A 22,116-nucleotide genomic window follows, 5' to 3' on the forward strand; every position below is an offset into this window, starting at 1 on the left:
GAAAAATTTAAATAGCAAGGAAGTTCAACTGCCCTTCACAAAATTCCACTTATAAAGGACCTGCTCCTAATATGGTAGATGTTTGCATCCATTTAGTTTCCACTGCAAAAGCACCACATGCATGTGAACATACATGCACACCTACCCTAGCTGCTATGTGAAGCATGTTCACATGCATCAGCTCATGTGCTTGGTATTTCCATGCTGCTGCTTACAGACCTGCCTGGCGCTCTGTACTGCCTGCTTAGTTCCTAGGAATCTTCAGTGAAACCAAGGGGACTTTTCCATCGCTAGAGCATCGCACAGTCCCCATGCAGGTGCAAGGAGATATAAGGGCACATTGGGGTCTGAAGCTCCTCATCTGCCAGCCAGGCAGATGTCTTTTCCTTTTGCTTTTCTACTCTACAGGTTTGTAGGAAATGTTTGCTTTTGTAAGGGAAGGACTCAGAATTGAAGTGTAAGGTGCTCATAGCCCTTACTTCAGTGTGAGTCCTGGGAGGAGCTCAGGAGGAGTTTTTTTTTTTTTAGAGCCATATGCCGCTATAGCATGAACCTGAGCTTCTTGGGGTGCCTTAGCTGATATGCCGTGGGGCTGTCACAAGTGCTCGGACGATTTGCTCAAAGGCAACGTTTCTGGAATCCTGCAGATACTTATTTTCTGAATGGCGAGGAGATCTATTCTTTCTGAGGTTGGTGAGGATGGAGTTTCGGTTCAGCAGCAGGGAGTTTGAAAGTATCATATCTTCTGGTTGCACTCTACTGAACAGGCTCAGGTGCCTGCGCATGTGCTGCCAGGGATAGTGCTTGAAAACTCCACTGTACTGTGGCAGGTATGCGAGGACTCCATGATTTACAGCTGGAGCTGAGTACAGGGTGAGGTAACACAAGAGGCCTAGTAGAGTTAGTATTGGGAGTTTGTTTACATACTTCTTGTTTCTGGGAAGCACCTGACAACATACAGTTCATTACCTATTTGAGTTCTGGCTTTGACCGACCCCTGCTTCTGCAGAGAGCAAAGGTTCTCACTGGCGAACATTTAAAGGATACATATAAATATTTCTCTGACCAAATAAGTCAAATGCAGCCTTGCTGCTTAGAACTGAGGCTCAGATTTGAGGCAATGTCTTATTGCCATCCTAGCTTGTGTTCTGAGTACTTCCTCTGTGGCTAGCTCCACTAGAGACAGGGTCTGCAAGGCCCCTAGTGAGAAGGCCAGAACTAGTGAGGACTATTTGGATAGTTAGGGTCACATACATGGTTAGGGCCCTCTGTCACTTGAATGGAGGGAGGCATTGATTTCTTTGGGATCTGTGGTAAGGGTGTCTATGTTAAACCAGTGCTTTTGTGTCTCCAATGTGCTAGCCTCTGACGAAAGCCAGTGTGCCCACTCTATACTCTTCAACATCTATACACATGGTGGAGACTGCGTCAGACCTTGGGGGAGCTGAGGGAAACAGATACCTGTCAGAGAGGGCACCAGTTATTTGCTGAAAAGGAGAGACAGCAGCCTCTTAATTAGCAAGCCTTTCAACAAAGCATATGACAGAACTCTTGTTTGAAAAGGTTCTCTTGGAGGTTCTCTAAGGACTCAGAGCAGCAGTAGAGGCCGAGTCTAGCTGAGCTTATTAGGGGAGGGGAGGGCTGGGCTGGGACCGTGTCCGAGGAGGGACATGTACTACTAAAGGCCCTGTAGGGCACCAGGGTTGTATGTCCTGGTAGAGGTGTGAGCTTGGAGCTTCAGGGGTGCGTGGTGTATAGAGTCAGTCATTAGTTCCTTGTACAGTTCTTAAGTTGAATGCATGGGTGAAGGGATGAAGTTTGCAGGAAGAATGTGAGGAATGAACAGAGGCAGTTCTGGCTTATGGCTGGGAGGGGCCATATGACCAGCAGGAGCCCAAAAGGGAGAGTGAAGTTAAGGGAGAGAAGACCCGAATTACATGGCTTGGAGGGCTGTGGGGCTATGTGCTGAAGAGAGGCATAGTGTGGGCATCTGTAGCCTGGGTGAATGGTGTCAAGGCTCAGGGCCAACCCTCCAGGTGGGCTGGTGGTTAGCATGTGAATGAGGAAAATCAAGGGTGGGGATTCAAGGCTGGGATGTGGAAGACTGTGTCCATAAGTCCCCTTGGGGATTGATACTGAGTGAGACTATCTTGATACTTTGTGAAAAATGTTAGTGTCGCTTCACTGGTTCCGGTTGGAGGAGCTTCTGGGATCTGGTACCACCATCATCCACAGACACAAATGGGCCCTGAGCAGAAGGGCTAGACAGACCGGGTGTTGTCTTGTGGACCCAGTGTATACCTGGCTTTGGCATAGTTGCAGCCATGTGGACCAGGGTGCTTCCCTCAGCTCAGGACACATAAACCTGTCGTTTGTTTCTTTTAGAGTACACTCATTTCCCTGGCTTCCCATTTTCTACAGCTTACGGTTATTTCAGAAGTTTGACACCTTCCGGATTCTGGTTTGTGGCGGGGATGGCAGTGTTGGCTGGGTCCTCTCTGAAATCGACAGTCTCAACCTTCACAAACAGGTACCTCAGTTAAGGGACACCCCGCTGTGATGGTTGAATGGGAAAATCATTTAGGTCAGGACAGCTGTGAAAACAATATGGCATCAGTCTTTATGTGGGGAATGAGTGTGGAGGATAGTCCCCTCAGCTCCAGCTCTATGCTGGGAGATGGCATACCTTATTGCTGAGTGCCTCTGGCTTGAGAGGAAAGGAGGAAAGAATCTTCAGCCTCTAAAGTCAGAGTTATGGTTCATTGAACCCAATTGCCTAGTTTTTACACTAAAGTAAAAATGGTTTATCCTGATTGCTTACTGTGTTCATTGAATTTTCACTCCCACTCCCCTTTCCTGGTTAATTAGCCATTGTGCACACTGTCATAACCATTGCCTAGATTGTTTTCAAAAATTTTTTAAATTTTATTCATAGTTTATTTACTTTACATCCCAAGGAGCATCGCTTAGCTTATTTGTATCAAAATGTGCATAGATCATGCAGTATTCATCCCCTGCGAGGCCGTTACTGTACTGTTGAAAAGTGCATTTCCATACTCTGCTCCACGGACAGCTCAGAGTGGTAGTTCTCCGTGCACTGTAGCAGGTGCCTAAGCTAGTGCTTTTTCCCTAGTGCAGGGGCTGGAGGGCTGAGACAGCCCTGGCGGAATCCTGCTCATGGTCCAGAATCTTCTCTTTTGAGGAGTCCCTTATTTAAATATTTTAGTGCCAAACTCTACTTGTCAGGGCTGATCCAGGTCACATTTCAGGTGACACAGAACCTTCATTCTCTATGCGGCTCATTCTTTTTGTTTTGCCCAACTATGTAAACAGAAAGTCTTATTTTTAAATAATGATAAAGTCAAACACTGCCTTACTAGACAGATGTTTTAAATGAATCCCCTGTTCGTGGTTTTTGCCTTCTTTTTTTTTTTTTAATTGAGGTAATTAAAAAGTTGATGTCTCACCATCATTGTTATATCAGCACCTCACCTGTCATTAAAGATCATTTTTCCAGCCAGACGGTGGTGGGGCATGCCTTTTAAGCCCACCACTTGGAAGACAGAAGCAGAGGGATCTCTGTGAGTCTGAGGCTAGCCTGGTCTACAGAGTGACAGGACAGCCAGGGCTACACAGAGGAATCCCGTCTTGAAAAACCAAAAACAACCAACCAAATAAACAAACAAAAAATTCCCTGGTTTTCTGGCTTTTAATTTTTCTCTTCTTTATAATTTTTGTTGTTCTTCAGTTTTTGGTGATTTTGTGTTCTTTCCCTAGTCCCACTCAGCAAGTGGTACTTTCCGTGGATTATCTGGAGCACAGGTGCTGGGGTTTACTGACAGCCACCCGTAACTCTAGGAAAAAGGAGCAGCACCCTCCAGTGGTAGGATTATAGGGTACAGTTAGTTTTGTGGACTGTGGCTTTTGAGCTTACTCTTGACTTGCTAGGAAGGGTGTGAACATGGTTCTTGTACTCAGTCAAGTTCTGTGAACACTTGTCTCCTATGGCTTCTTTATGCTTCTCAGAGCTCTGTCTACTCTCTCTTGCACCCCTAGGTTTTCTGGTTCTGTATGTGGTACTGTTTTTTTTTTTTTTTTTTTTTTTTTCTCCTGGCTTCTACTACATGCTGTGTGGTCAGACCTCATGGGTTCCATCCTCATCCTTCACACCTTTTTTCCCCCCCTTTTTCTTTAAGGGAAAGCTTTGTAACTCACTGGAGTTTGGTGCCATGTCTCTTTTGGGGACACTATGGGGTCTTTGGGTATTACAGTGCTGCCTATCAGTCAACTCTTACCTTGACCATATGTCATCATGCATCCCAGGGCCAAGCAGATGCCCCACAGCTATTCCTGATTCCCTGGACTTCCTCTCTTCCCACTCCAGGCTAGTTGCTGGCTTGCCCAAACTGACCTCAGCCCTACCGTATCCTCCCTAGTCTGGGCCATCCATAGGATGCTGAAAGTGACTGACTCTTCCTAGGGCAGTTGAGGCCCTTGGTCCCTCCCTGCTGGCAGTAGACTTCGTCAGAGTCCTTATTTGCCCCTTTTTCCTTCTCTGTTCTATTTTTATCCTTTTATTTCTGTCCTCTGCTCATTCTAGAAGGATACAGCAGGGCTGGGTCAGTTTGGAGAAGCTACCAACTCCTAGGTAATTGTGTGCAGACGAGGTCTTATATGTTCAGACTGTCTTAGCATGGCTTTTGATAGGACCTAGAAGTCAGTGGGGGTGACTATAGTGGTGTGGAATGATAATAGTGCCATCTTTTGGAAAGTAAATTTGGCATCAGTGAGTGAGATGCATAGTGGGTGGAGACATTTGGGGAGTTTCCGACTGCCTCTTAAGGTGTGAAGGAATGCTGCAGTGTCTTTGGGAAGGGAGTCATTGTAGAAACCAGGGGTCCTCAAGGGTTGATTGTTACGACATAGGAAGTGAGGAAGGTCTGGGGATCTTGGTATTTGCTGTTGACCCCAAAGCCCATCTGTACCCTCTGGTGGGCTCTGCTGAGAATGTACAGGCCGTATATTTCATTTAGATCAGACCTCCTGCACTTCCTGTGGCTACTAATGGCCTTAGCAGGGTGGGGCCTGCAAGGGAATGGTGTCTAAGGGCATGCCTTCCCCCTGTTTCCACCAGTGTCAGCTAGGCGTGCTGCCCCTCGGAACAGGGAATGATCTGGCCCGTGTTCTCGGCTGGGGTTCTGCCTGTGATGATGATACCCAGCTCCCTCAGATCCTGGCAAAGCTGGAGAGGGCCAGTACTAAGATGCTGGACAGGTGAGTGGGACATCCAGCATGTGGGAATGGCAGCTGGGCCAAGAAACACTGGTTGCTGTGACCAGGTTTCTTAGTCTGAGAACAGTGAGGAGTAGGACCATGGCCTTCTCACATGACTTATAGAAGTTGGGCCTGCTGATGGTCTTTTTAAATAATAGATTCTGAAAAGGACAAAAGCAAACAAAGCAGAAAACATGCCTTAACCTTCTCGGCCGTCTCTTGAGGTCACTCCTGCATCCATCAGGTTTGCAGAGAAGGTGACTACAGTCTGAATTTGTTTCAGGGTCTAGTAATGATCTGAAAAATGTTCTTCATTACATATTTGAGCAGTCCCATTTTCCAATTTTTCTGTTCCCAGAATGAATATGGGTAGTTATCCTTTAGAGCAATTTTTTTCCCCCTGGTGAAAGTGCTCCTTGGTGCTCAGGATTTAGGAGCTGATTGCCAGCATGACTTTGATATGCCTCCCATTTGGGCCCCTCTTAGTGAGGAGATCTGTCTGTCAGCTGTTGTGAGATGCTTGTCTCCTTTAGGCACACCAAGCAGTGTGAAGCTCTTGAAACTGTCCGATGGCACAGTGGGAAATGTTGCCAGTCTCTTCCGACACAGCTGTGGTGACCTCTGCTTTGTAAGGATGAGACATTACTCTCAGACAAGTGAAGAGCTAAATAACAGCTCCATAGTTAAGACAGAGCTTAAAAATAAAGCCAGACTACAAGTGGCATAGTCCACCTGCACTCCTGGCATTTGGCAGGTGGAGGCAGGGGGCCAGGTCATTCTGTCCCAACTATAGTGAGTTCAGTTGAGTTCAAGGTTAATCTGGGTCACACTAGCCCTGATCTCAAAAAAAAAAAAAAAAGGCCAGAAAAGTCAGAGTAGTAATAAGATCAAGGCACAGACCACAACTTTGGAGCAATGAGGGGTTGGCTCTGTAGACGGGGGTCCTCAGATCCCTGAGTGCTGGTGGATAGCCTGCAGCTGAGCTGACTTTGGACCTGTGCAGGTGGAGTGTCATGGCGTATGAGACCAAGCTCCCTCGGCAGGTCTCCTCCTCCACGGTCACTGAGGACTTCAGCGAGGACTCAGAGGTACTACCACCTGCTTCATCTTGCTCTCTCTGTCGTAGTGCTGGGCATGGCACTTAGGATCTTACACTTAACACTGACCTGTGCCCCAGCCCACTACCTGCTATTTAAGCGCCGCATGTGATCTTCATGTACTCAGCCTTCTGACTACATCCCTGCCCCTTGTGTGGTCCTGAAGGAGTGCAACAAGAAATTTGGGCTGAGCTTAGGCCAAGCAGGCTCAAGCCTATGGCTTCATGACCATTTGGGGGTTTCTTCTTAAGTTGTCCCTAGGATTTGAGGGGCTGCCTAATGCCTAATCCCATGTCTTATCCTCCTGACTGTAGCTCAACACCTGTTGTACTCTGCTGTCTTCCTGCACAGCCCCCTCCTGTCTGCTCCCAGAAGTCCCCATGCTTGTCTTTTGTCCGCCTCTCCTTCTCAGCAACTGTCTGCTGCTCTTGCAGTTAAGTCACACACAGTGCTTCAGTGCCAGTTCTTTGTGCTGAGCAGTGGCCACTCCACGGATGCAGCCCTGAGCTTCTGAAGGGCTTTTGTCTTTATGCCCTGACTGCAGTGCTGGGTACATGCTATGTTGGTCCTCCTAGGTGACTGGTCTGCCTGTCAGGCAAGGGGTCAAAGGCAGCAGCAGTTATCAGCAAAGCCAGTCCTGCTTTGCATGGCTTCACAGGTGGAAAATGGTCTGTGCTTTTGTTTTGAGAAGAATATTTGTGCAGAGCCTAAGATGTGTTTAGGACAACCTCTGAGACTCTGACACAGTTGGTCTCTTTTTGGCCTGTGGGTTGGCCATGGGGAGGGCAGACAGTGGAGCTGTCCTGTTGGTGGGTAGAGCTGAGGGAGGCTCCTTTACACCTCCTTGGCAGAGTTCCTGGTGAGGTAGAAGGGAGCTCATTCTGCCTGGCTGATGAGAGAGCTAGCTGACCACTAGTATATCACTGAAGATGGGTTACACACTTCCAGGCTTGTCTTGCAGCCCTGATTGAAGAGGCGTGGACTGTCTGTTGGCTCTGACAGGTTTTGTTTTGTTCACTCATTGTTTTAGTCTATCCATAGGTTGTTGAAGCTTTTGACCTTGTTCCCATAGCAGTGGACAGCCCTGATAGTGTTTGGAGATGGACTGTTCTGTTAGAGGATGAACCAATGATGTTCTGTTGGGGGTCTGAGAAAACCCCCAAGTTGGATACTAATGGCACTGATAGTTGATTGTGAGGCTAATGGCCCCTGTTTTGGTATGATATAGGTGCAGCAAATTCTCTTCTATGAAGACTCGGTTGCGGCTCATCTTTCTAAAATCTTGACTTCAGACCAACATTCAGTGGTGATCTCATCAGCCAAGTGAGTGACAGGACTTCAGGGTTTCTAAGAGGCAGCAAGTGTGCTACCCTGGTTCCTAGCCCAGCTGCCTTCTGTTTCCTACAGAGTGCTCTGTGAGACAGTGAAGGACTTTGTGGCTCGGGTGGGCAAGGCCTATGAGAAGACAACAGAGAGCTCACAGGAGTCGGAGGTCATGGCCAAGAAGGTGGGTTCCTGGGCTCAGGGTAGGTGGGGCAGCAGGTACAGAGAGCTTGCTCTCCATGCCACTTTTTCTTTCATCTAGTGCTCTGTCTTGAAAGAGAAGCTGGACTCTCTTCTCAAGACCTTGGATGATGAGTCTCAGGCTTCATCCTCTCTGTCCAACCCACCTCCCACCATTGCTGAGGAGGCTGAGGATGGAGACGGATCAGGAAACATCTGTACCTCTTCTGGGGATCGTCTGGTGGGCTCAGCATGTCCCTCCCGGCCACAGATCTTCCGGCCTCGGGAGCAGCTAATGCTGAGAGCTAACAGCCTGAAGAAAGCAATTCGTCAGATTATAGAGCACACAGAAAAAGGTAAGGGGTTTCTTGGTCACCAGGTGGCACCAGAATTCCCATGTTCCATGGATGTAGTAATAGACCAAGAGCAGCACTGTGAAAGTCATACTTGGCTCAAGCAAGGACTTTCTCACCTCCATTGTTACATAGGATGTATGTAACCCTACCGACATCCAACCCTCCTATCTTCTCTCCCTGCCCTCAGAAAACACTTCACACCATGCTCCTCTCCTGCTGTTACTCTGTGCAGATCTACCTCTTCTCACTTCAGACCCTGCGGTCACACTCTGCCTGGACACTGGCATGGGCACGCCACCCACTCTCCTGCTAGGCCCCCATGTTACTTTCTTCCTCTCTACGTCTTCCTGTTTCAGAGTCCTTCTCCCTAGCCTGTTAGCTGGAGTGTGCAAGTACTAGTACACTAACTGAGCTAGGACCCTGGACTAAAGTGTGGTGTGGTGAGGATTTGGGGTCTGAGAAGAGTCTAAAGCTTCCTTAGCTCTCTACTGGTGCAGTCTTAACAAGAATGTTCTTTTTCTTTCTTTCTTTTTTTTTTTTAACCAGCGGTGGATGAGCAGAATGCCCAGACCCAGACCCAGCAGGGTTTTGTCCTGGGCCTCTCTGAATCCGAAGAGAAGAAGGACCTGAAAATTGACAATAGGGTGTGCCCAACATCTGCCCATAGTGAGAGCTGTGTGGTTGCCAAGGGGAGGAGTGCCCGCAAAGGTATGGCCAGGCTTTGGATTGGGGGGTACTTAGTGAGCTTGTCAGGGACACCTTAGGGTGCTTTTTCTCTTTGCTCTGGCTATTTGATTAAACTCCTATATCTGTATCACCTTCATGCCACTGAGATTTGTTTAGTAGAGGCATGTGCACTGTATCACCTGTAGGAAACAGGGCCTTTCCTGCTGAGGAGCATCCCTGTTCTCCCTGCCTTATGACTGCTCATAAGTGTCTAGCAAAACTGAGACCTTGATTCCTCTCCGAATTGACCCCAGCAAAGGTCTTCAAAAGGAAGGGGTTCTTTCCTTCAGCCTGTCCTGGCACCTTAGCAGAGGGACGGGGGCTCTTCTAGAGTAGACATAGTATTAATTAGATCAGAACTCTTTGCCTTCTGTACCCTAACTGTGATTAGGGATCAGCCCTCTCTGTCCTCACACTGCTGCCTAGGTCTGTGTCTCTTCAAGATGAATCCAGGCCCACAGTATATGTGCGAGTATCTCTTCCTTTACCTCTACTCAGGGACTCTTCATTTCACATACTTACTACTGGCTGATGAGTGTAACTCTCCTTCATTCCCACAGCCCTCCTGTCCATTTTGTTGTGAGTCCTTTCAGCTCTGTTCTACTTTGGACAGTGTCAAGTATATTGTCCTGTTTTACAGCATCCAGAGCCCCTTGTGAAAAGCTGATGAGCAAAGGTCTGTCCCTTGGTAGTTCTGCCTCGCTCCCTCCCCAGACAGGAAGCCGGGATGGTCTGCCTGCTCTGAACACGAAGATCCTATATCCAAGTGAGTAAGCCACTCCTCCCTGGAGGTCTCAGGTTGGGATGGGGTACTAATGAGGCTAGAGATGCTTGCTGGCCTTGGCTGACCAGGCTCGTGGCATCCTGGGTCTTAGAATGAATAATACTGTTGACATCCTTGGAAAGCTTGTCGGCCCATGGAAACATGGACAGAACTCTGTAGTTTAATTTATGTGACTGTATGAAAAGTACCTTTTTGTTTAATTAGTTTTTTTTTTTTTATTCTTTAGCAACTTCATACATGTTTATAATATATTTTGATCATATCTACCCCCAACACTCCCTTCCAGATCACTGCTATGGGCCTCTATTCTAATGTATTCTCTGTACTTTATGTCCTTTTCTTAATTTTTTTAAAAAAAGTTATAACCCTCTGAGTCTAATTAGTGTGTGTAAGTATGGCCACCCACTGCAACATGGGCAACCCATCACTAGCCACTTTCTCTTCCCTAAAAGCTATCAGCTAGGCCCAAGGCTTCAGAACCCTCCCCCTATTTATTCGTGAATTTTGACTGGCTTGATGTTGTGCAGTAATCAGTGCTGCTCTGAGTTTATGAGTGCAGTAGCTATGTTATGTTGGAGATAGTATTTCACAGCTTTCTGGCTGTTTCACTCTTTTTTTTTTTTTTCTGGTCCTGTCTTGTTTTCCTCAATGTTTAAGGAGCCTTTGAAGGGACTGATACAGTTGTCCCCCTTAGGGCCGAGCACTCGATACTCATTCATTTTCAGCACTTTGACCAATGAGAGGATCTATACATTAACCACTGCTCATTGGAGAAATAAGCTTCTGTGACCAATGTGGAGTTTAGCACTAGTCTTTATGTAGAAACAAATATTTAGAGTGCAGTTTGATATCATGATTTTTTTTAGCAAAATAATAATCACAACAACAACAACAGCAGCAGCAGTTTTTCTCTTATGACCTATGTTCTTCCCAGTCATGGACTATTGGACAGTTTTACAGTATTAGGCATGAATCCCCTATCTTATAGTAAAGACCACAAGTCCAGGTAGAAAGTGGTTAGTTACCCCGTAACAGTCATGTCAGTATTACACCAGTGGCCACTTCTTAGAGCATGAAAGGTCCATTGCTGGGTAAGCCCATTGATATTTTTCCCCCAGCAGCCCACAGAGCACATTGTAGCTCTATGAAAGCTAGCCAGGTGGGCGAGAGTTTCCTAGTTAGTTCCAGATTGATTTCTCTCTGTCCTGAAACCTAAGTTGTGCCATGTCTTTTGCAAGAGAGTTGTATTATGTAGTTTTGGTGGGTAAACCAAGAGCAATAGCCCATGTTTGTTTGGGAGCTATTAGGCTCTCCCTTGACCAATAACTTATATGGTAATATCCTAAGCCTGGAGAGGTACTTGTTTGAATAAAAGGTATTAGTGCTCAAATGTCCAGGTAGCCCAAGAAGACAGTTTTTAGGTGTCTTCTGGGTGTTAAATTCTACTGTCCAATATAACCTACTTTTGTTCCTTAAATATGGGATGGTATTGGTGATTTTGAATTGTTAGTCAAATTGGAACACTTGTTCATAATGTTGTCCTGTAAGATGTGTGGCAACAACCTTAGAGATCTGTCTTGTTCTGTCTAAAGTCCCTGGCTAGTACCTTCTTCATCTTCCTTTGCAGGTGTTCGGGCAGGGATGTCTGGCTCCTTGCCAGGGGGCTCAGTCATCAGTCGCTTGCTAATTAATGCTGATCCCTTTAATGCTGAACCTGAAAACCTGTGAGTATGAGGCAATACCAATGGGATATTTTGTTAGGATGCAGAGTGCAGAGGTCTGATTCAGAATCAGTCAGAGCCATCAGTGGACAGCTGAGTGGCAGGCTCTTTTTCAGCTATTCTTGGATGAAGAAAACTTGGAGTCTTGGAAGTATGCCTGAGAGCCTTCCCTGTAGGCTACTATAGGAAAGCAGAGGACAGACCTGTTATTGTCCTGTCATAGTCCCGGTGACAGGCCAGATCATTGTTGACTATGCTGACTCTTACTCATTACATTGTTTTTCCTTGTTTTCACATGGTGTCTGCCATCCCTTCAGTGATGTAGGTTCTAGCATTCCTGGACTGAAAGATTCTCCAGTTGGTTGTTCCCTGGGTCTTAGGGTTCCCGTAGACAGTGTCTTACTTTGAGGATTTTAGAAAGTCTGGTTGTTGCTGTGTTCCAGTGGGGTTGTGACCTCTTGTGCTATGATCTAAGGCCTCAAGGACATCTGCATAGTGGTTTAATGAATTCTTTGTGTATATTAGAGCTCACTTTAGATGGTATTTCTTACACCAAAGAAGACAGTATTCTAGTCATTTTCTTTTTCTGCTGCTGATGGTAGCCTGTGGGCAGCTAGAGTTTGGTAGCAGCTTGCTATAAGTTGCCTATTCTTACTCTCTGGTGTGGTAATGAGGTACTTGTGTGGTTTACAGAGGCCCTGTTTTGGGAAGGTGGCTCTTCAGTCTCCAACCTGGTGGTACATGGGTCTCTGCTTCTGGATTGGTCTTGTGCTCAGACCCTGATGGTTTTTCTCAGTAGGGCAAGAGCTATAGTCCTTCTGGGAACAACACTTGTGGGGCCCTGAATCAGGAAACTTCCTTTGTTTACTTTGATGTCACGGAAGGCCCCATCTGTGGCTAAGCCTGTTTTTTTTTTTTTTCCCTCTGTCAGGGATAGCTACTTCCTTCTTGGATCCTTGCACCCTCTTTTCTGCATTATTATTTTTTTTTTCTTTCCTAGGACCTATACATACTCTTTATCGTGTTCTTTAGCTATAGTTTAGCCCTAGAACTTTTCTGAGGAAGGCATTTGAATTAGATGTATGATCAGAAAGGACTCTTGCTCTAGAGCTTGGTTCTTACTACACTGCAAGAAACTTAAGCTAAAATGTGTTAGAATTCTAGTGCAAGGTTTGTGGAGTCCCTGTCTTTGTCCACTTTGACCACCTTCTCACAGTGTCTCCCTCCCATGGGACTGGGGAGGGTATGGGGTAGGACACAGCTATAGCTCTGGAGGAGTGGGTAAGTGCAAAGACGAGTCACTAGCAGTGCTCTGGGGAAAGGAGGCTTTTGGCATTGGTATAGGAGTTTTCAGTTACTGCCCTTTTTACTTAAGAGACTGGTTGGATGTTACAGGGATGTTAGAGAAGTATGCCATAAAGACCTCTGGGAAACAGGCTGGTGGTGCCTCAGAAAGACAAGTCAGAGGCTCTGGTGTCCCAGTGGTTCTGCCCATGGTATAAACTAACGATTTTAAAACACATGTCTACAGCAATACGGGCACTAGTGTGTGCAAGTCATCACTAAAACACAAATCAATCTGAATGTTCATCAGTTAATGATAAGAATGTTATGTGGCCACATAATGGAAGATTGCTTTGCAACAAAGATAAACAGTGGGTAAGGGAAAGGAGCCAGATACACAGGTCACACTGTCTCATTCCATTTATTTGACAGGTCCTGGATAGGTACAGCCAGAGGATCAGTGGATTTCAGGGCCAGAACCATCAGTGAGGAAGTAGTAGCCAGTGCAAGTAATGAAATTGATTGTAGAGATGAAAGGACTCCGAATGTACTAAAAACTGTTGAATCATGTACTTCAAAGTGGTAGTGAAATAGTTTGTGAATTACATCTCAGTAGTGTTCTTACCAAAACAAATGCCGAATCAGTGCCCTGGATTAAAAATCTAAAACACAGGAAAATAAAACAAAACAAAAAACCCACGTGAAAACAACAACAAAAACATGGAAAAAGTCATGATTTTTGTTCTGTGGGAGAAATGGTAGGGGGTCAATCATGGAGGAACCTGTCAGGTAGAACTGTTGTGAGACTTTAAACTCACCTTTGCAGAGAATACTACACAGAGAAGTGTGTCATGAACAACTATTTTGGTATCGGCTTGGACGCAAAGATATCTCTGGACTTTAACAACAAGCGTGATGAACACCCAGAGAAATGCAGGTAGGTTGTCAGTAGAGGTGTGGAAAGCAGACAGCCAAGAAGCCAGAAGGGGAAGGGCTCCACCCGTGGGGTTGGCCAGCTTGGGCAGACTGGACATAAGGAAGCCAGTGATGTGAATGAGTAGAATGGGCTGTCACTTACCAGCATCAAAGTCTACAGTATGTTGAAGGAAGGTGATAGGAGTGTGCTGCAAGGCCACCATCCCAGCACTGTTTGTAGGGAGAACTCTGTTAATCCACAAACGGCCTAGCCCCCTCCCAGTTGTCATCCAGGCATGGAGCATATAGGGGCTTGGGGATTATTTTCTCTTGTGTTTTTCTGTGTTTTCCAAATGCTCTCTGGAAGCACAGATTTATTTACTTGTTTGAGTGGGTACAGATGAGGCACATGCCATAGTGCACATGTAGAGGTCAGCAGACCATCTTAGGTGTCAAGTGGTCCTTGCTTTCCATCTTGTTTTGAAACAGTCTTTTGTATGAGCCACTGTGTACCCAGCTGGCTGGTCCATGGGGTTCTGGGGATTCTCCTGCTCTGCTTCCCATCAAGCCATGGTACCCTGGGATTACAGACACACCCCATTGCCATCCAGTTGTATGTGGGGTCTGGTGATTCAAACCCCAGTCCTCATGCTTGCATAGCAAGCCCTTTATCCGTCTCCCCAGCATAATTTTATAGCCACAAGTCACGATATATAATATTTTTGGGAGTTACTTACTTGCCTCTAAGGGTGTAATTACTTTCTTGGCAGAGTGTCAGTTAAAGCATACTTTCTCATTGGTAAATTAACTCTTCTTGCATGTCTGAGAAGCCCAGACTGTCTTGTTCCAGTGTTGTGTTGTACACAGTTACTGAGTCCTCAAGCTTCATAGCAGCAACTTTGGTTACTATAAGAGAAGCCCTGCCCAAGATGGCACTTCTTTTTTCCAGGAGCCGGACTAAGAACATGATGTGGTATGGTGTCCTTGGCACCAAAGAGCTGCTGCACAGAACCTACAGGAACCTGGAGCAAAAGGTTCTGCTGGAGGTGAGTGGTAGCCTCCTGGTCTGGTAGGTGATCTCCCATCCTTGGCTATAGATCATTCCTGCCTAGAGAACCTGGGAGGCCATCTTGTCCCAGGCCTCCAGCATAAATCTAGTTGGTGCTGGGAGGGACTGGTACATGCTGAGCATTGCTCTTTTCTCTCCATTTTCCTTTTTGTGGCTCAGTGTGATGGGCGTCCAATTCCCCTCCCGAGTCTTCAGGGAATTGCTGTCCTCAACATTCCCAGCTATGCCGGAGGGACCAACTTCTGGGGGGGCACCAAGGAAGATGATGTACGTATGGGGTTTGTGGTGGGTGGGCTGGGCTTAGCAAGGTCAGTAAGGTGTATATGGAATATCTCCCTGATCCTGGCAGTGGGCATGGAGGATGACCAGCTAGACAGGCACCCTCACCAATTGGCGTGCTGTCTAGAAGTCAAGTCTAGCACATGATCAAATGAGGAGCCACTGAGACTTGAAGAACAGAGGCTGGCCAAGTTGGCAGGCACCAGATGGGGAGTACCCTCTGTTGGCAGAAGAAACAAGATGTGGAAGCTCAGAAGCAAGCCAGGGCAGAGTGCACAGAGAAAGGTTCCCTAACTGCAGTGTGAAATAGTGCATGGAGGAGGGAGGTGACTGTAGGGCCTGCATTGCATGGGCCTATAGAAGACAAGGGCAGGAGTCTAGAATTCATGCCAACAACATAGGAAGATATTGACAGGCAGGGTTTGCATGTAACTAAAAACAAAACCAACATAACAGCTAGTGCTTACCGCAGACTTATACGTGGGCCACTGTTGTAAGCACCTGGCATCTGTTAGCGCGTTCACTTTAGTACCTCACCCTAAGGAGCAAGCAGCATTGTCTCCCTCTGAAGGAAGAAGGGCACAAATAATTTGTCTGAAGTCTCATGTCTAATAAGTAGCAAGACAGCTAGTCCTAGGCATTGGGCTGCTGGGTAAGATACCCTACCCCCTACTACATTTACCATTATCATTGTACCATGAGTGGGTGTGGGCCTGTCTGCCTCATCAGAACCTCCAGAGCGGGAAGCAGAGCAAGTGGGAGACATGTTTCGGGAAGCAGGGCAGACAGCTTTCATGCTGGCCCTTTCAGACTTTTGCAGCTCCATCATTCGATGATAAGATTCTGGAGGTGGTCGCTGTGTTCGGCAGCATGCAGATGGCTGTGTCTCGTGTAATTAAACTACAGCATCATCGGATTGCCCAGGTACTGGCCATGCTGCTCCAGGCGTCTACCCCACCCCCTTCTAGGGCTCATTCCTGTTGGGAGAGGCAGGGACTGGCCTGGGGCTCCTGGATTTGCTCACAGTACATACCCAAGGAAATGAGGTGCCTACCTAAGACCTCAAGGCAGCCGCATTCTGCCTCCCTCTCCCGCTAAGAGCTCCAAGCTTTGTTGAGGTAGAAAAGATCCAGCTGAGGTTAGTCTGCTGTGGAAACAGTGCACTGTGGGCATGGAGTCGTCTGTGGCAGTGAGTGAGACCACCAAGGCCTGGCAGACAACTCTGAGGCTAGCCAGAGAGGGCAGGTAGGGAAGGGCTCCTGGTTTTAATTTTGACAGCACTGATGAGCTGGTACAGGTCCACCCACCCCCTGGTGGGGGTCAGGGAGGGAGTGACTATACACACAGTGCAGTGCTGATAAAATCTATTGGCACCCAACAGTCAGCTATTTAAAGCTTACCTTTTTGTTCTTGGGCACATTTTTATATAAAGGAGTTGCAGAGCTTTATCATCTGCTGTTGGACTCTGCTCTGCCCTGGAGATGTTTACATCTGACAGGGATTATGACTCTTGACTCCTTTAGACTATCTGCACGCCGAGATCTTACATGTCTCCCTTTGCCAGATGTCTGGGGAGGGAACAGTGGGGCAGGTGGGACAACAGTGCAGAGGGTAGGAAAGGGCCGAGTAAATGGTTGTGGGCAGGGGTGGGAGGGCCGACACTCAGAGCAGCAAGGCCTGGAGGTGCTTTAAATCCCCTGGCGCCAAAATAACAGTATGACATCTGCTCAGTGTCGCACAGTGAAGATCTCCATCCTGGGGGACGAGGGTGTGCCTGTGCAGGTGGATGGAGAAGCCTGGATCCAGCCACCCGGGTACATTCGGATTGTGCATAAGAACAGGGCACAGACGCTGACCAGAGACAGGGTAAGAGCAATTGCCCATGGGGCTGGTGGGGTCTGGGATGCCAGTGCTTACTCATGGCCTCACTTGTACATTCATAAGAGAGGCAAAAGTGTTTCATGGTTTGCTCTTGGAGTTTTCTTCATGGTATAGAGATTAGAGTACATGGTGGTTACCCTATAGTGTCAGTAATCCAGAGTCAGGGGGCCAGCTAAGGTTATATAGGGAGACATGTTCCAAAAGACAGAAAGATTAAGCTTCCTATACATAGCTGTTACCTTGCTGAACCCCTGGCGTGCGTGTTGTGGGCAGATGTCTGCCTACCCTCTGGAGGGCACAGGACGAAGTCTGACTCTGGGTTCTCATGTCTTAGGCCTTTGAGAACACACTGAAGTCTTGGGAAGACAAACAGAAGTGTGAGCTGCCCCGCCCACCATCCTTTTCTCTGCACCCTGAGATCCTGTCTGAGGAGGAAGCTACCCAGATGGACCAGTTTGGACAGGCAGCAGGTGGCCTCATTCACAGGTAGGCTTTGTAGTGTTTCTTGAGGCCTTGAAGGCCTGTGGGGCCTGAGTCTGACTTCCCCTGGCTTAGTTTATTATTCAGGTATGCACAGTGAAAACTTAAGATCCATAGGGATTTTTGAGCCACTAAAGCTTTAAATCCCATGTGGGGCGCCTGAGAAAGGCCACAGGCTTCCCTGGAGAGTAGTGTGTACCCTGTTCTGGTATTTATACAGGAAAACCCAACAGGCTTTTTCTTGTTTTAGTTGTCCTTTACAAGTGGTTTGTAGAGCTACTGTTGCGTTTTGGCATTGCTTCTCCCTGCTCACCTGGGCTCTTCAGAAGTTTTTGTCCTTTCAACAGCGTGGCCTCTCTCAGCTCCCTTGTCAAGCTGCAAAGCAGTCAGTGCCCTTGGTTGTCCATTTCTTGTTTCTCTTGGGCTTTTTCTTTGGCTCTGGCTACGGATGCTGTGTGTATCCTTTCCGGACATGTTTGCTTTGCTGTGGTTTCAGGCTGCTTAGCAGGCCACTTTCTCTTTGGTCTTTGAGGACAACTCTAGGCAGTTCTGTCTCCATACCGTTGTCTCTCCTTGACAAGCAGCTGATACTGGTACAACCCCATTCTGCACTGCTCCATGTCAGTTGTGTTTATCTAGCTCCTTGCTTTATAAGGACATGGCCCTATCACTTTGTAGTCCCTGGTATACCGCCTAAGGAAGCCTGCCAGGAAGGTGTGCTTACTAGATCTTCCTTCTGAGAGCCATCAGTAGTTCCCTGCATCCCCCAGTATTAACAAGTTGCTCCCAAGCTTTTCTCCTGGCATGCCCTGCCATCCCACATCACCTCACCCAGCTTCTCTGAGATAACCTCTGGTTGGCTCTTGGTCTTGCCCAGGCTGGTCTGGCTCAGAGCTGACCATCACACTAGGTTTCCCTGTCAGAGGTGGGTCTAACTTTAGGTTGCAGAATGGTGTGGACTGGTGCAGCATCTTGATGTCCAGCCTGCATGCAAAGCTGCTTGCTTACTTTTCATTTTATGAGAGGCTTCATTATATACATTTTCCTCTCTGGAAAAGCAGGATTTGGTGTCAGATTTTCCACATAAGTCTACCATTTGTTGATGTCGGGATGTGATATGCCAGAGGCTGTGACTGAGAAGTCATCATGGCTAAGCCAATGTCTCCCCTGGCGTGTCAGACTATCCCCTGTGGATGTGTCCTTTAGGTGTGTTCATAAGCAGGGTGTAAGGCCTAACATGTACCTCTTTCCATCAGCATTCGGGAAATAGCGCAGTCCCACAGAGACATGGAACAGGAACTTGCACACGCTGTCAATGCCAGCTCCAAAGCCATGGAGCGAGTATACGGCAAGTCCAGAACTACAGAGGTATTTGGTCTTTTTGGGTCTGGCTCCTTCCCTCCTTTGCAGCTCTTGTTCTTTCATATGGATGCATCTATTCTTCTCAGGGATTGAACTACAGCTTTGTTCTGGAGATGGTGAATAACATCAGAGTGCTGCGCAGTGAGACAGAGCTGTTGCTGGCTGGCAAGATGGCCCTGGTGAGCAGATAAGTGCCAGGAGGGCGCTGGCTATATGTGACATGATCCTTGTCACCAGGGTGCTAGACACTGTAGGGTAGCAGTTTTCAGTCCAGAATCCTGAGCCTGAAGAAGGGGCCTCAAAAACCATCTGTGTGGCCATTGGGTTGTAGCCACATTCCTTGGCAGCATCTCAGCCAGCCAGTGTGTTCTCCATGTGGTGGACAAAACATGTTTCTGTTGTCTTCCTGTGGCTAGGGGCCAGTCACACCATGAGGTGTGTCTCCTCTCAGCATGTGAACTTGGCTGCTGAGTTAACCTTGGGTCCACTGGGTGGGAGGTGGGGCTGTTGCCAAGCTCTAGGAGCTTGCTCTGATGGCTGCCTACTAGCCTGAGTATGACATGGAGACCCCCAGACTAGTGTCCCACTCACCACTCCAAAGCGGTGCTGTCCTGAATGCTCTAGCTGCTGAGCTAGTTGGCACCCATACTTGTGCAGGAGGAGCATGGCCTGCCTGCCTAGTGGCAGAACCCAAGGGGACTGCAGCTGGCCAGGTGCCAGGGCTGCTGCATGTGGCTTCCCTAAGCCAGGGCAGAGGCCCATCCATCTTTACCTGTTCCCTAAGGAAGGGATGTTCTGGGCTCAGGCCTTACCTGTAACTTCAGCTCTGCTTAAGTTTTTGCAGTGACTCATAAGGATCTTGATCTAAACCTTACCCACCTGGCTTGGCTGGTCCAGGCTTGCTGTGGTTAATATCTTCATTTCTCTCTTCCTTCCTTTGGAGCAGCAGTTGGATCCCCCTCAGAAGGAACGGCTTGGGGCTGCCCTAGTTGAGATGGACCAGCAGCTTAGGAAGCTGACAGACACTCCCTGGCTTTGCCAGCCCACGGAGCCTGGTGAGGAAGAGGTACGTGGGTTATGACATTAGTCCCTGTGTGCAATGTAGTCCTTGAGGCTTGGGAATTGAGGCAGCTTTGGACTGGAGTCCTTGGTGTGCCTTCTAGAGACTTCTCTATTAAAATGGTCCTCTAGGCAGGGAGAAATTTAGGCATGGAGGATGGAGTTGAGGATTGGGAATGAAAAGTGACCCTTGAAAAATGGGTCCTCACTGCCTCTGAAGTAGACATGTCTAGGGGTGGGAGTAGGGAACAGGGTGAGCAGCTGGTAAGAGGTGAAGCTGTGGTTAGATAAATTGCAGCTTCTTGGAGGTTATTGACAGACACCGAGCTGGTGTTTCTATTCCCCTTTCACAGTTTTTATCTACAGGTTCTTAAGAGATTCCTACTTAGTGTGTATCTAGTAGTTTGGTAGACAGGGATCTGGGGCATACTGTGCCTGAATAAAATCTACCTACAGCAGGAGAGGAAGCTGAAGGAGACATAACAGGGAAACATATGGCAAGGAAAAGCCCTAGGCTGTCTATGGTTTCTGGTGTCTTAGAGATGAAACAGAAGGGGCCAAAAGAAAAGGTCTTCTTGGCTTCCTATAACACAGGAGACCATGTCCTCTTTAACATAGTTAAGGAGATAAATGATACAGCACCCCTGCCTAGCTTAGTCTGTTGGAACCGTTGCCAGCAGTATATCAAACTAAGAATGGGGATGTTGGGGCTGGAGACATGGCTTAGATGCCTTTCCAGAGGATCTGAGTTTGGTTCCCAATACCTACATCAGGCTGTTCACAACTCCACTTCCATGGGATCCAGTGCCCCCATTTCTGTCCTTCCTGGGCACCTATACATACATGACCTACACACATATATAAATAACGTAACCATGTTTAAGAGATACCCAAACAGATGTAAAAGAACAAATGAGAGAATAAAACATTTAATGAACAAAGTATCTCTTTCTATCTACTCCAACCCCAAGTATAGATTAGATCTTGGCAAATGAGTTTCTGATTCTCAGTGTTTCTTATTCTCTCCAACAGAATGTGATGCTGGATCTTAGTAAACGCAGCCGCAGTGGTAAATTCCGCCTTGTGACCAAGTTTAAAAAGGAGAAAAACAATAAGAACAAAGAAGTTCACAGTAGCCTAGGAGGCCCTGGTATCACACCCTCTCCTGTCTTTCTCTGGCTGTCAATGCCAGCTATCCTGGCCTGGTTCTCCTGTTCTCTGCTTTTCCCTCAGCATTGAGGCTCTTCCTTTTGGTCCTTGTGCTAGGATTCCTATGGCTGTACTAGTCTGTCTTACAGTTGAAAGACCATACTTTGCTTGCTTCCTCTCTGTCTGGGTACTGACTGATGTCATACTCTGCACCGTCTGTGGGGTGATGGGCAACTGAGCTGACCTGCCTACCCTAAATTTGGAAGCTTGAGGTGGGGAGGACGACAATAGGATTGACGAGACAAACTTGGGAGACACAAAACTCTGAATTCAAGACCGTGCTGGGGTCCTCTGTGCCTGCTTCCTCTGGCAGGCCATTGATTACGCTTCGACTCACTGATCAAGGTTCTTAAGCCTGACACTTCAGGCCACCAGTGATTGTGGGTGAAGAAATCAATAGAAAATGGTGCTAAAAGTTTTTCCTCCTTTGGATCAGTAAATCAGGGCTTAAAATGTATCTCAGTGGTTGGCCCTGAGCACTGTCTGTGTCTGGCACCTTTGGGGACCAGGGCTGAATTTGGTGTGGCATCTGCTATACACAGGGCAGCTCCTGTTTTTGATTTTTCATCTTTGCATGTTTGTCTAGAATTGAGTTTATGTGAATGATGGTGGATCTGGCTCTGCATGGCCTGAGTCCCTGCATGTCTCTTTGTAGTACTCCAGCAGTGAGCTCCTCTGAAGCTGGAGGAAATGCTGGCTTTAGTCACAAAGGTGTTCCCTCTGGATTTGGTGGTGTGTAATTCCTCTGGGACACAGAGGTATCCAAAAGGCTGGTGACCGCCTGGCATGCTGGAGCACAGTGCTTGTGCCTGTGGCTGGGTGATGCCTTCTGGCTGTTGGGGACATCTTAGGTGCCACTGCTGGGATGTTTTGGTTGCTGGAGGCATCTTGGGTGTCACTGCTGGGTGTCTTGGTGGTGGCTGCAGCCTATCTGGTGCTGGGCTCTGGGCATTCACTGCACTCGTGCTTTTCCATCTCTGACAGTTCACCTCTGGGGGACAGAGGAGGTTGCTGCCTGGCTGGAGCACCTCAGTCTCTGTGAGTATAAGGACATCTTCACGCGGCACGACATCCGGGGCTCTGAGCTCCTGCACCTGGAGCGGAGGGACCTCAAGGT

The 22,116-nt window shown here is 47.7% G+C and overlaps 1 protein-coding gene across 8 annotated transcripts in view; it reads left to right on the forward strand.

The window, feature by feature from the left end:
- Window positions 1-22,116, forward strand: part of Dgkd (diacylglycerol kinase delta) — a 96,817-nt gene that overhangs the window by 71,709 nt on the left and 2,992 nt on the right. For 7 of the 8 annotated variants that reach the window (XM_021644602.2, XM_060368804.1, XM_060368807.1 and 4 more), the window contains 20 exons: window positions 2,422-2,530; window positions 5,135-5,274; window positions 6,278-6,362; window positions 7,600-7,694; window positions 7,779-7,878; window positions 7,957-8,230; window positions 8,777-8,938; window positions 9,597-9,722; window positions 11,368-11,464; window positions 13,572-13,682; window positions 14,610-14,706; window positions 14,889-14,996; window positions 15,819-15,932; window positions 16,740-16,874; window positions 17,224-17,375; window positions 18,626-18,737; window positions 18,818-18,910; window positions 19,678-19,797; window positions 20,823-20,940; window positions 21,984-22,114. In XM_021644602.2, the coding sequence (XP_021500277.1) occupies window positions 2,422-2,530; window positions 5,135-5,274; window positions 6,278-6,362; window positions 7,600-7,694; window positions 7,779-7,878; window positions 7,957-8,230; window positions 8,777-8,938; window positions 9,597-9,722; window positions 11,368-11,464; window positions 13,572-13,682; window positions 14,610-14,706; window positions 14,889-14,996; window positions 15,819-15,932; window positions 16,740-16,874; window positions 17,224-17,375; window positions 18,626-18,737; window positions 18,818-18,910; window positions 19,678-19,797; window positions 20,823-20,940; window positions 21,984-22,114 (2,479 nt within the window). The remainder of the gene's footprint in view (window positions 1-2,421; window positions 2,531-5,134; window positions 5,275-6,277; window positions 6,363-7,599; window positions 7,695-7,778; window positions 7,879-7,956; window positions 8,231-8,776; window positions 8,939-9,596; window positions 9,723-11,367; window positions 11,465-13,571; window positions 13,683-14,609; window positions 14,707-14,888; window positions 14,997-15,818; window positions 15,933-16,739; window positions 16,875-17,223; window positions 17,376-18,625; window positions 18,738-18,817; window positions 18,911-19,677; window positions 19,798-20,822; window positions 20,941-21,983; window positions 22,115-22,116) is intronic. The other variant, XM_021644603.2, reaches the window with a different exon arrangement.

This window comes from Meriones unguiculatus, chromosome 15 (genome assembly GCF_030254825.1).
Source record: "Meriones unguiculatus strain TT.TT164.6M chromosome 15, Bangor_MerUng_6.1, whole genome shotgun sequence".
NCBI lineage: Eukaryota > Metazoa > Chordata > Mammalia > Rodentia > Muridae > Meriones > Meriones unguiculatus.